Genomic DNA, 13,450 nt, shown 5'->3' on the forward strand with positions numbered 1-13,450 from the left:
TAAAATGTCCGCAGTCTTAGAAGAGATATATCAAAAGTCCTCCAGCGACAAGAAGACCATAGCTAAAAAGCACCATAGTTTCAAATCAGCAAATGAGTTTCACACAAATGATTATTCTAATAATTATATCCACACTCAGTCTCCACCCCAAAGTCATATAAGGAATATTGAAAATACTGTTGATGGCTATCCAAAACTACAGAAACTCTTTAACTTAAAAGAGAAGCAAATTATGCAACACGCCACTAAACCATTTGGTTGTAGAGTTGAAGTAGATGAGATCGTCCCAAAATTAAATGAGTGGATCCAAAAAGACAACATTACGTTTGATGTCGTAATGGTAGGATGTTTAACTGAAAACCAGTTCATTTACCCCTTATTAATGCAATTACCAATAAACCGATTGATATCAAAGCCTGGGTTCTTGTTTGTTTGGGGAAGTGCTCAAAAAATAAATGAACTCTCAAGATTACTTAACAATGAAGTTTGGGCTAAAAAGTTTAGAAGAAGTGAGGAACTTGTGTTTGTTCCTGTAAACAAAAGTTCTCCTTTTTATCCCGGTTTAGAAGCAGATGATGAATCTCTTTTTGACAAAATGCAATGGCACTGTTGGATGTGTATAACAGGAACCGTCAGAAGGGCTACTGACGGTCATCTTATACATTGTAATATTGACACAGATCTGGCAATTGAAACGAAAAACAATAAAGTTGGGCCAATACCCAGCCAATTATATAAAGTGACAGAGAATTTCAGCACTGCAACCAGGAGGTTACATATCATTCCTGCAAGAACAGGGAGTGAGACTCCAATCAGAATGAGACATGGTTGGGTAATTATGGGACCTGACGTTTTGCTAGACAATTTTGACGCTAATGAATATAAAAGTGAAATAGAGCGTGTGGGATCCAATTTACCAAAAGAGTCAACAGTAGAAACACTCAGACCAAAATCCCCAGCACCTGGAAAAAATTGAAGACATATTGGTTTTGTAAGCTCTACGAATTTCAAAAATGACCATAAAAGTTGTAGATTTTCTACACAGAGGAATATATAGATTTATCAATATCTCCTTCAAACTAATATGCATGTAAAAAGAAACACTGTTTCTTTATTAGATAACTTTTAAAATTTTCAAAAATCGCTCTTATTCTACTGATTGATTTTATTTGAACCATTGCTCAATACCTTCTCTTACAGGAGTCAATAATCCCTTTTGTTTAGGAACGTAATTAATTCTATGGTAAGCATTCAAGTTTTTTCTCAAGACAATCTGGTAACAAGTAGCAGAGCCTTGTCTGGAGATAATGGTGGAGTAAGCCAAAAAGTATTCCCAGATCCTGTACCATTTAACACCATACTTGTTGACTACATCGTCCTTGTGACCAATCCAGTTCCTATACCATCTCCACAAAGTAGCAGAGTAATGCACACCAATGTTATCAATGGAAACTACTTCAAAACCACTAGCCTCCAACTTCGAAACAACAAAGTCCAATGGAGTAGAAGCATCAGCGCCGGGGAATATATATTTATTCATAAAAAGACCCCAAATTAGATCTTCATATTGCCATGATTTTCTTAGCCCAGCATATTGCAAATAAAAAATACCATCATCATCTAACATGTTGTAAACTTGTTGCAAAAAACCACCAAATTTTCTAATACCAACATGCTCTGCCATTTCCAAACATGTGATTTTGTCGTACTTTTTACCATCTTCAGTAGCCAAAGGAGTATCTCTATAATCCATACATAAAACACGAGATTGTTCAGGTTTGATTCCCTGTAATTTGAGTTTATCATTACCCCACTTTGTTTGGTTTCTACCTAGAGTAATACCTGTGACTTTAGCTCCGTAAACCTTAGAAGCATATGATACTAAAGTACCCCAACCGCAGCCTAAGTCCAACATATATTCACCTGGTTTCAAATCAATCTTGTCACAAACAACCTTTAGTTTGTTCTCTTGTAGTTGCTCCAATGATTCTTCCTTTTCGATATCAGATATCAAACCACTGGTATAAATCATTCTTGAACCAAGGAACCAAGAATAAAAATCATCACCACGGTCGTAGTGATCTCTAACTTGCTCTTCATCTTGAGATCTGGTATGCATGATTACCTCAGGAATCATACCAAGCAAAAAAAACTTGAACAAGGACAATGTGAATGAAAATTGTGCCCAATCATGTCTGTATTCCATAACTTCTAATGCATCAAAGTTAAATGAAACTTTGTTGGCAAAGAACAATTCGTGAAAGGTTTCCATTGGAATCTTTCTTCCATGATACTTTTCCTTTAAGGAATCATCATGGAATGTCAAGTAATATTCAATTGGCCTGCCTGGAAGTTTGCATTTCTCATTGAGACGAGGAGAATAGGTAGATGCGACGGTCCAGAATGTCATTAAAATTGGAAAGAAGAATAGTAAGCCAAAAAACAAGAAGCATTTCAATCCACCGCCGACTTTTCTTGTAACGTAGAAGGGAACGATAACAATAAGGGCAATCAACAGAAGGTTAGAGAATTGCTTGGATGAAGGTCCTTCAGCTGGTAGTGGTGCATTCTTGATTGCTGGTGATGCTGTGGTTTTAACACCATATTTTGAACTAATGGGCTCTGGGGCCTCTGCAGGAGGGGTCTGCCTAAATTCAATTGAATCAAATGAGTTTTTGCTCATTGCGCTCGTTGACTCTGGAGCGAGCTAAATACACAATGGAATCACTTACATCTTAATTGGTGTTAAAGAACCATTGTGTTTTTGAGATGAAAAGACAATGAATGGGAATATCAGATTTATTATTTATTTAAAGCCTTTATTTGATCTAGATTCGCGTTCCATTGCACATTTTTTTCTTTTCTTAACGGTCTGAAAAAAGGCTGAACAAAGTTTACCGATTCGTGACAGATAATACTTTTTTCATTTTTTACTGTTTTATTTTCCACAATCGTGCTTGCTGCGAATGCACTAATGATTGTTAGCGCCACAGATACTAAATCGTTATTCCGCAAGATTATATGCCTCTCATTTTTCATTCTTTGCCATTGTTTCTTCTATAACACACATCACATAGGAAGTAAAAGCTCAACTATAATCTTGGTCACGTGCTACAAATATCTACGTAAAGTGTCGAGCGGATATATTATATAGCGATGAGTTCCGCACAATCTCGTTTAAAGCTTTGGTCCTTTAACCACATTCTTCTTAGTCCCCAGTCGAACTCCCCGCGTAAGAGAACTAATGAATCTTATTACCCTAGCCTACATTACTCTTGCCTGTGCACTACATACGTCTTGATGTATTTCTTTTTTGATTTCAAGTAGCAATTTTTTTTAAAGAATTTCTCTATTTTCGAGCGATGAGATGAGATGAGATGAGATGAGATGAGACTCAACAACTTAGATGTTTTATTAAGCGTTACGGGAAAGTGTTCGATAGCCAGAAGGATCCTATATCACCGTTCTATAACATCATTACAGTAGGTCAAAGTCTTTTGAAATATTTTAAAGATGGGTAAGAAGACGCAAAAGAAAAATTCTAAAGGTCGTTTAGATAAATACTATTACCTTGCAAAGGAAAAAGGTTACAGAGCCCGTTCTTCATTCAAGATCATCCAAATTAATGAAAAGTATGGTCACTTCCTTGAAAAATCGAAGGTGGTTATTGATTTATGTGCTGCTCCAGGTTCTTGGTGTCAGGTTGCATCAAATCTATGTCCTGTCAATTCTTTGATTATTGGTGTTGATATTGTACCAATGAAACCAATGCCAAATGTCATTACCTTCCAGAGTGATATTACTACCGAAGATTGTAGATCTAAGTTGAGAGGTTACATGAAAACATGGAAAGCTGATACCGTTTTACATGATGGTGCTCCTAACGTCGGTTTAAGTTGGGCTCAAGATGCCTTCACACAATCTCATTTGACTTTGCAAGCTTTAAAACTAGCTGTCGAGAACTTAGTGGTTGGTGGTACTTTTGTTACTAAGATTTTCAGATCCAAGGATTACAATAAGTTAATTTGGGTTTTCCAACAACTATTCGAGAAAGTCGAAGCCACCAAACCTCCAGCCTCGAGAAATGTTTCGGCAGAAATTTTTGTTGTTTGTAAGAATTTCAAAGCTCCAAAGAAACTAGACCCTAGACTCTTGGACCCAAAGGAAGTGTTTGAAGAATTACCAGATGGTCCTCAAAATATGGAAGCTAAGGTTTTCAACCCAGAGAAGAAAGTGAGGAAAAGAGGTGGTTATGAAGAAGGAGATTATCTATTATATCATGAAACTGCCTTGATGGATTTTGTAAAAACGGAAGATCCAATTACAATGCTTGGTGAATTTAACAAATTCCTTGTTGATGAAGATGATCACGAATGGAAGATTGTGAAGAAACTAAAACAGACAACAAAGGAATTTTTGGCTTGTATCGAAGATTTGAAGGTTCTTGGTAAAAAAGATTTCAAGATGATTCTTAAGTGGAGAAAAGCTGCTAGAGAACTTCTTGGACTAGATCAAGATGAAGAAAAGGAAGAGATCGAGGAGACTCCTTTGACAGAAGAAGAACAAATTGAAAAGGAACTACAGAACTTACAAGAGAAGCAAAGGTTAGCAATCAAACGTGAGAAGAGAAAGAAGAACGAAATGAAACAAAAGGAGATCGTTCGTATGCAATTAAATATGATCAACCCAGTTGATATTGGTATTGAAGCCGCTGAATTGGGTAGAGAATCAATTTTCAACTTGAAGTCTGCAGAGAAGACTGGTATCCTTGATAAGTTGGCTAAAGGTAAAAGGAGAATGATTTTCGACAAGGAAGAATTAGCTGAAGATAATGATATTCATATCGATGAAAATGCTCCTTTGGAAGATCGTGATGAACTTGCTGAAGCCGATGAGTTAGAATCCCAACTAGACGGTATGTACAGAAATTACAAAGAAAGGAAGGCCGAAAGAGATGCGAAGTTCAGAGCTAAACAAGCTCGTGAGGCTGGCGAGGCTGATAATTGGGAAGGTTTCAAAGAAACTCCATCTGATGAAGAATTAGAAGATGGAGAAAAGGATTATGTCAATGACGACGATGATTCCGAGCTTTCCGATTCGGATGACGATGAGGCTATCAATCAACTAATTGCAAAGCTAAAAAGCAGGGAGAACGGCAGCAAGCTAAGTTCAAAGGCAAGAGCATTATTCTCAGATTCATTGTTCGAAGGTGTGGAACCAGATCTACCTGGCACCAATGGTGGTGTTGCCGATTCAGAATCCGTAGGTGACATAAAACAATTGACGAAGAAAAGAAAACTAAATCCAACTGAACCACAACAACAAGACTCCTCCTCATCCTCTGATGATGATAGCGACTTCGAAATTATCCCAAATAATGAAGAAAAGGAAGTTGATTCAGATTACGATTCCGAGGAAGAAGAAAGAAGAACGAACAAAGAAAAGCATTCAAAAGAAATAGATATTGCTACAGTTGAAGCAATGACCCTTGCCCATCAGTTAGCTCTAGGTCATAAAACAAAGCATGATTTAGTGGAAGAAGGTTTCAATAGATATTCTTTCCGCGATACTGAGAACCTTCCGGAATGGTTTATTGAAGAAGAGAAGCAACATTCGAAGATTAACAAGCCAATAACCAAGGAAGCTGCTATTGCCATCAAGGAGAAACTGAAAGCTCTCAATGCTAGACCTATCAAGAAAGTTGCTGAAGCAAAGGCTAGAAAGAAGCATCGCGCTGTTGCTCGTTTAGAAAAGCTAAAGAAAAAGGCAGGTTTAATCAATGATGACAGTGATAAATCAGAAAAGGACAAGGCTGAAGAGATTTCGAAATTGATGAAGAAGGTAACTAAGAAGGCTAAGCAAAGACCAAAGGTCACAGTTGTTGTCGCAAGCGGCAAGAACAGGGGTCTCTCCGGAAGACCAAAGGGTATCAAGGGTAAATATAAGATGGTCGACGGTGTCTTAAAGAATGAACAAAGAGCTCTCAAACGTATTGCAAAGAAGCACCATAAGAAGAAATGATATCCTTACTTTTATAATTGCCGCATATAAAAACTTGTATATTAAAATCAAAACTAGATTTATCAACCTAGTATATAACCTATTTAAACAATCTGCGAATAAGATAGAGAAACGACAATACCACAACGCTCAACGTAATGATATGTATACTTAAATTATTGTCAGAATTCAGTTTTGGTATCGATACTGCTAAAGATGTAGAATTCAAGTGATAAAATTTAGTATCTGGCGTGAAAAAGCTATCATATCTCAAATCGTTTTGGTAAAATGGATTTCCCTTTTCTAAGCCTTGATTTCCGTCACACGCATAAAATACATGTGGTGCAAATGAAGCAACAAAATACTCAGAAGCATCAGCTTCAGGTTTAATATATCTTGAATGCAAAGGAATATCATTCAATTCACCAGGCTTCAACGTAAAAAGGCTGGTAGAGCCATAGCCAGATAATTTGTATTCGGGCAGTTCCAAATCTTGTTCCCCAAACAGAAAAACAGGAGAAGATTGGAATTTATCGACAAAGAGTTGTTTTGGTAGGTTAAGATATGCGTAGTATTCACAGTTGTGAATAGGACGAAATGAAGATAAATCTATTTGAATAACAGGATGCAAATTGATGGGCTCTAAAACGTTTATAGTAACATTGACGTTAGAAGATTTATCTAAATGGATGGGTTTGTAGAATAGCAAAGTTTTTTGGCACTTGTTCAATTTACCTGAACCCATTTCAAAGGTACATCTCAAACCGGACAAACTAATATCAACATCGTCTTGTGTGTCAACGTGGAAGAAGCCAGCTTCCGTCTTTACAATCCCTGACTCAGAGTCATCAACATTCAAATGTTCAGTTTCCGAAAGATTATGATATATATTGACCTCAACAGTATTATCCTTCACATACAAGTCAATATCATGCGATGAAGAGTAGTTGAACAACAAGTTATTAAATGATTTAGGCAAAAATTCGTCCAACACAGAATTGTCAAACTTACCGCTATGGAAAAAGCTTCCCAAAGGAGTATCAATGAACCTAGACCGTATATTATCGTTGTTCTGCTTCTTTTCCACGAATACATTAAAACCTTGCGCTAATTGCCCTTTCAATGGTGTCACATCTACGCCAGCATTCCTTTTCCACGTGACCCTAAAATGCTGCGAACTCGCTGCAGTCCCGTTAGACCGTTCTATTTGTAACGTCACTCGGTCTTGCACCTCTCCTGAGTGCCCATCTAGTATCAATGTACCATCCTCTCTCAATACCCGTTCAGGTATGTCTTGCCCGTCTTTTGGGAATAGAACCGTAACCCTTCTTTTTTTGGCTACTACACCTTCGGAATCGAATCCAATTAAGCTCATTCTTTTCCTTGTTCGTATGCAAAAAATATCACAATCCCCTTCGTTTCTTCTAGTACAATGTTTGACAACTTTGAACAAACCGAAAAAACACACGCACGCGCACTCAATTCCTACCCGGTAGGCTGCAAATTCCGTCTAATCTCTGGCACAAACCTAATATCAAGTGGCTTTTCAAACTCTCAGATATCACCTGCACGTAATGGTAACCAGACAAAACTAGAAATCTTCGGCCTTCTATTTTTTCGATTTTCATGGAAAAGAAAATGCTATAAAAAATTAATCGAAAAAAAATTGTTAAAAAAACTAAACGTATTATAGAGCAGTTTTATATATTAACGTGAATTTTTGTTTAGAAATAAAGCCAATCTAAGCACATTCAAAACTCGCCAGAAGGTCAGTTCTTTACGTACCCTTGATTGTTCGATCGCAATAATCGTAACAGGAACGAGTGTAGAGCTTTCTGCACATTTCTGCACTATTTTCCCGATTTTCGGCTACGTTGGCGCGTATTACACAGACGCAAGGAACGTCTAAGTATTCGTTCATTCTTTAGGTTTTTTCATTACCAGGCTTCATTCCAGCTTTGAGCGCCAACAGGTTTTGAACTGCACAAGAGGGTCCTAAGTGTTAGGATACCTAATTCGCAGCAAGTCAGCGCGCGGTTTGTTTGTTAGTCACTCGTTTACAATAATTTTTTTATTATTCTTTTTTTTAGCGTTTGCCAGTTCTACGAGATCTCTAGGCTTCAAAGAGAATAGAGCGTGAACAAGGCAAAGTCCAACTAAGAAAGACCTAACCGCACCACTCACTTATCAACTACCAACTATCTACCACACACGGACACTAAGGTCAGCCTTATTTACTTAATTTTGCAAAGTTATTGTCCGCGCCATCCCATATCCCTATAAGGACAAGAACCCCATTACCCGATTGGTGTCTATTACGTGTATCTTCCAGTTCACTTTGTACGTATAACGCAGGGTTTACTAAAAAGGATACTACTTACTGTGTGTGTGCTGATTTTTTTTTAACTCCAGAACTTATACACATATTCCGGAATAGGTTTTCTGGTTTCCTTATCTGCGCGGGACTATATTATACGCAAAGGGTATACGTATTCACACGTAAGCCTTGCAATTTCCTGCCCCAAATTGCCGTGTTTTGTTTTTCTTTTTCCCTTTTTTGCAAGGATATTAAATTTGAGATTGGAGCTTGGCCCCACCACAACTAGTCAACAAGCGACATATAAGCAACTTGGCTAACAAACGTTTAATTACCAATTCAAGGATAACACTTAAACACAGTAATACACAGAAACGGCGCTCCTCCCATTAGAAGCCACCGATCTTTGTGATAATTTTCCGTTCATTGCCTGAGTTTTCTTTTATTTTTCACTGCATTTTAGTGGAACTGTTGACTTTTTTTCCTACGGCTAGAACGGTCCGGGTTTTTTTTTTTACCTTAATTTTTTCTTTTTGGAACATTTGCCTGTATTTTGACCGTTTCGTTAAGGGAGGTGCATCCACCTAACGAATTTGTCGCACTATCATTCCCCTAAAACAGGCTCAAACATACGTGTACAGAGTGACTAGCACTCTTCTCTTTGCACACCATTATTGTTTTGATTTGCGTTTTTTCAAAGGAACTCTCAACTTGATTCGATAACACTCACGAAGAACCTCGGTTGTGATTGATTGTGCTCGTGCTTGTGACTCCACTATTTCAAGTTAATCCGCATCTGATTTGATCCAGTTAAGGGATATATATATATCACATCTGCACAACTTCGGGTCGTACACGCATTATTTCTGGTCTTACACTGTTGGTCGAGAAGACGGTATAGGGAGAGAAGTTAACCACATCAAAGGTTATTCTTGCTTCACAGATCTATTACCAATATAATATAGAGCATTTGCTTTTCGTATCCGGAATGCTATCAGTTCCAACTTTCCCGCCGGATCCCACTTCTGGGGTAGCACCTCTGAAGAGTAGGGGTCACAGACATAAGCGGTCGTTCGCTGTGTCAGGCGACTTTGATTTTTTGAGGAAGGATCCGATGATAAAAGGAAGTAACAGCATTAATAATGACCCCCCTTCACGAATAGACTTAAATAACCTTCCGAGTTACTCGAAGCATATGCCGGGAAACGATCCTATAACTATACCGGTATCACTATCGGAAGTGGGAAGTATGCATCACGATGAACTTTCGTTCAATTCAACAGCTAACTCAATGCTTAACAGCCAAACAGCAGCAGATCAGGTATTCACAAGTCCTCGGTTCTTTATTACTGAAGAACCTAAGTTCACCGGCGGATTCAAAGATGTTCCGGATGCTATTATAAATCTAGATGATGCTTTAAAGACGCGACCAAGGTCTTTCAAATCACACAGACGTACGGAATCGGCTCCGGCAGACCTCCAACTCTCCTTTAATCTTGATAGAAAGTTAAGGCTCACGGAAGAGCAAGTTGCTGAAGAAGAGGAAGAAAACTACAATACTACCATAATCCAAGTAGAGGATGCAAGCAATTCGTCTTCTGAAAGTTTATCCGGGAAGAACTCCCCTAAACTGGCTCCACCAAGCCATCCTACGCTAATGTCGCCTTTAAGGGCTAGATGTCCTTCGCCAGTGACTTCTAGAGATTCACCAAGTAAGTTATCTGGTTATAACACTTTGAAAATCAACAAACAAAAGGAAAGATATTACAACTACTATACCAAGCAAATTCCTTCAAACGGGTCCGGATCAAGCACTGTTGGCAACCAGACCTCTTCCATGTCAATATCCTCGGAATCAAGTATTTCAAATAGACAACTGTCAACTCCAAATACTCCGGTATCCATGAACTACGGAAATTCAAGAAAAATCACTCCTAGAACTAAGCCTTTCAAATACGAGACACAGGTGTACGATATTAGACAGGATGCTCAAAATGGGAATATGCCAAGAAGGTCTACTGTAAGCACGATCGAATCTAACGACACCAGTTCTAGTCGGCATCATAACTCTAGTTCACTTTCATCATCTAGTCCATTTCCACCGCTCACACAAGACCTGCTTCTGGGACAACCAGGTGATTCAGTGGATTTATCACATGTGGATGAAATCAATGATGAACATATCACGATTATTCCTCCAAACTCAGCTGAGCGCGAAACTCCCAAACATAAGAGTAGATTAAGATATACCAAACATTCTTCCAGTCGTAGTATGAGTGATCAGACACGAACTCTTCAGGTAAAATCAAATCCTTCATCAGATCTAACTATCAAGGAAAGAAAACATGGAAAATTCAATATAATATCCTCTTTATTTTCAAGACCAAAACGATGATTGGTCTACATTGACACAACTTTATGATCCTTACCATCCACCTATCCATGTTTGTTGGAAATGCCTGCAGCCTTTTATGTCTTCGTTTGTTAAATATTTTACCCGATATTGCATCTAATGCAAAGTCACCTGTTTCAACTGTAACATTATAATACTTTTACTTTTCTTCTTTTAATTCTGTATGAATCATTTCAACCATGAATGCAAGGATACAACTGTTAATACTAATACTAATACTAATACTAATACCGATACATAATATATATTTCATAATGCGATAATAAAGATATAACGTCGTTTTTTTTATTTATGATAGCAATTCGTCGTGTGCTTCGTCTTCAAATGGAGAGCACGTTCAACAAAAGATGATTAATGTAAAAATGTAAATCGTATATTCTTTATATATATAAATATGACATACATAGACCAGAATAATCAAATATAATTGTTAAAGGTTAATATTCACAGATTTGAGATATAAATAAGTTGAAGTAGTCCCCAATCTTTGAAGAAAGGAAACTTTAGTGCCACACTTTCTTCACTGATCATAGTTAGTGGGCTACCAGGGGGGAATTAAATAAAAGTTTTAGGATTTGGAATATGGTGTTTCATTCTTCTATATTTTTTGTCTTTTTTCATATTTATAATCGCTTCTCTTCATCAGAGGGTCATGATTTGTTTGGATTTTATCCACGATAATTTGTTCTCATTTACTTTGTTGGTTTCGAGGCAAATTATTTGGCGACTTCCAAGTTGTCCAATTCCTCCTTTTCCTTGGCGAAAGCTTCAGCTTCCAACAAGTATGGAGTCAAGTATGGGACATCATCTTCAGCCTTCAAGTACTTTTCCTTTGGCAACAAGTGGTGTGTCAAAGCAAGTTGGTGAGCGTTAACGATTCTGTAAATTCTAGCGTAAGATTCATCAGCTGGTAATCTTCTCAAAGCAGTTTGCGCAATGTCATTTTCTTCTTCGATCAAGTCATCGAATCTCAAACCCATCTTTCTGTAACCGGACAAGTTGATGAATTGGTGGGCGATTGGAACGACAACCTTAGCTAGGGCTGGAGTTTTTAGAATGTAGTCACCGATCTTGACAATAGAAGTGAATGTTTGTGGCATTTTTCTTTTGGTTTTATGGAGTGGAGCTGTTGCTTGAACCTAGGAAGAATCAAAGAAACCTAACGTACGATTAAAACTAATCTGTAGAAACTTAACTGAAGCAGTCTTTGAAATAACTTCAAAAGAGTTAGTTGTAATAAATTTCAAAAGCTTCAAGCTTTAAAATTCAGTTTTCTTCCTGAACCAGATTATTCTTCCCTAATGCGTTAAAACCGAAAAAAAAAAACACAACGAAAAACAAAAAAAAATTTACCTGGTGCCCTTGGAGTGCGGGCTTTTCTAAAGGAGATTGGTACACCGCATATGTAATACTAAAGTAAGTTATATCATTGGATGTTAGTCACGTGAAAATTGAATAGACGCTTACATAGTTAATAGGCTTATACTTGGCACGCGAAACATATACTCTAAGGGTAGACACTTACTTCGGTACATATATGTATGAGTTTAGGTATGTACGTAGTACTGTGTATACGCACCAGTATGCAGCGAGAATTAGTAGTGGTATTCCGTTGGTTTGATGCCTGCAGTACTTGGGAAAGCACATTCCAGCAGCAACTTGTTTAACAATGTTGGGTCTTTGTTAACAGCATCCCACGATTCTTCCCATTTTACTAAGACCAAACCTGCATATCCAGTTGCATTGAACCCAATCCTGGAAGGTTCAGAGGCAAAAGCCTTAGATCTAGGCACTAAACATAGCCATTCCTTGGTCATCAACACGTTGTATGCCGGAATGACAGGCTTACCTGCAGTTTCACGTGTACCTTCCCAGTCTTGGAAGGACGATAGAGTTCTTTGGAGCAATGAGACGAAGGTCATAGCTAGTAACTCTTCGTCTACTGCGGAAGGGTCCTGTGGCAATGGAACCACATAGTGTGCAAAGGAGACCTTTGAATCCTGTAGTGGTTCAGTCTTTGCATTAGGAATGAAGTGTTCCTTGCCACTGCAGATCTTGTCCTGGAATGGGACAAATTTATAAGGCAAAGGCAAGATTTGGAGGTGTTTATGGTCTTGGGATGATCCACTGTCTGGACCACAATTGTAAAATGCTAGATGTCTTAACATTTCATCCTCATCGTCCAATTGGTCCAATAGTTTATAAGTGGCTAGCAAGTCCTTTGGACTCAAAGGAGATGTCTGTAAAAGATACTCCTTAGTAACTAAAATCAAATGGTTTGGTGTAACTGGGTATTTGTTGAGTACTAGTCTATAATCGTCCAAACAATTGTCCAAGACAGTCAATTCAGGTTCTGGTTTAGCAAATGGATCCTCCTTAACTTTATCCTTAGATTCTTCGCTTTCTGGCTCCCTCTCAGGCTTATGCTGTAACGATGGCGCATATGTCACTTGGTATGTCATTCCAGTCTCCGGATCTTTCACTTTTTTAGAAGATGACTCGGTAAACTTGATATGTCCATCATCAACTGCCTTCTTGTAAGTAGATTCCACAATCTCCCTCAAATTATTAGGTAGCATTTTTCCCAACTTTCTATACTGTAATCGGTTGATATTATCGTCAAAAAACAAACCTAAGTTCCAATTGTCACTCAGAAATGTAATTGGTAATTGGCAATTGGCAATAACCAAACTGTTTAACCATTGCCATTCCAATCCAAG

The 13,450-nt window shown here is 37.9% G+C and overlaps 7 protein-coding genes across 7 annotated transcripts; 3 read left to right on the forward strand and 4 right to left on the reverse strand.

Annotated features, from left to right (window-relative positions):
- Positions 1 to 4: 4 nt before the first annotated feature.
- On the forward strand, positions 5 to 976 carry KAR4 (Kar4p; the record flags this gene model as incomplete). Its single annotated transcript, XM_022819917.1, has 1 exon — positions 5 to 976. One exon carries the CDS (start codon positions 5 to 7, stop codon positions 974 to 976), a length of 972 nt encoding a protein of 323 aa, XP_022673569.1.
- Positions 977 to 1,165: 189 nt separating this feature from the next.
- KLMA_10030 (uncharacterized protein) lies at positions 1,166 to 2,683 on the reverse strand (the record flags this gene model as incomplete). Its single annotated transcript, XM_022820029.1, has 1 exon — positions 1,166 to 2,683. The coding sequence occupies one exon, from the start codon at positions 2,681 to 2,683 to the stop codon at positions 1,166 to 1,168; it is 1,518 nt and encodes a 505-aa protein (XP_022673570.1).
- Positions 2,684 to 3,513: 830 nt separating this feature from the next.
- SPB1 (27S pre-rRNA (guanosine2922-2'-O)-methyltransferase) lies at positions 3,514 to 6,021 on the forward strand (the record flags this gene model as incomplete). The annotated part of the gene is made up of 1 exon (XM_022820140.1): positions 3,514 to 6,021. One exon carries the CDS (start codon positions 3,514 to 3,516, stop codon positions 6,019 to 6,021), a length of 2,508 nt encoding a protein of 835 aa, XP_022673571.1.
- A 79-nt stretch (positions 6,022 to 6,100) lies between these two features.
- Positions 6,101 to 7,375, reverse strand: PBN1 (Pbn1p; the record flags this gene model as incomplete). Its single annotated transcript, XM_022820251.1, has 1 exon — positions 6,101 to 7,375. The coding sequence occupies one exon, from the start codon at positions 7,373 to 7,375 to the stop codon at positions 6,101 to 6,103; it is 1,275 nt and encodes a 424-aa protein (XP_022673572.1).
- A 1,930-nt stretch (positions 7,376 to 9,305) lies between these two features.
- LRE1 (uncharacterized protein) lies at positions 9,306 to 10,712 on the forward strand (the record flags this gene model as incomplete). Its single annotated transcript, XM_022820362.1, has 1 exon — positions 9,306 to 10,712. One exon carries the CDS (start codon positions 9,306 to 9,308, stop codon positions 10,710 to 10,712), a length of 1,407 nt encoding a protein of 468 aa, XP_022673573.1.
- A 734-nt stretch (positions 10,713 to 11,446) lies between these two features.
- Positions 11,447 to 11,830, reverse strand: QCR7 (ubiquinol--cytochrome-c reductase subunit 7; the record flags this gene model as incomplete). Its single annotated transcript, XM_022820473.1, has 1 exon — positions 11,447 to 11,830. The coding sequence occupies one exon, from the start codon at positions 11,828 to 11,830 to the stop codon at positions 11,447 to 11,449; it is 384 nt and encodes a 127-aa protein (XP_022673574.1).
- A 495-nt stretch (positions 11,831 to 12,325) lies between these two features.
- APA2 (5',5'''-P-1,P-4-tetraphosphate phosphorylase 2) lies at positions 12,326 to 13,309 on the reverse strand (the record flags this gene model as incomplete). The annotated part of the gene is made up of 1 exon (XM_022820584.1): positions 12,326 to 13,309. One exon carries the CDS (start codon positions 13,307 to 13,309, stop codon positions 12,326 to 12,328), a length of 984 nt encoding a protein of 327 aa, XP_022673575.1.
- Positions 13,310 to 13,450: the final 141 nt, after the last annotated feature.

The sequence above is a fragment of the Kluyveromyces marxianus genome, chromosome 1 (genome assembly GCF_001417885.1).
Source record: "Kluyveromyces marxianus DMKU3-1042 DNA, complete genome, chromosome 1".
NCBI classification, from domain to species: Eukaryota; Fungi; Ascomycota; class Saccharomycetes; order Saccharomycetales; family Saccharomycetaceae; genus Kluyveromyces; species Kluyveromyces marxianus.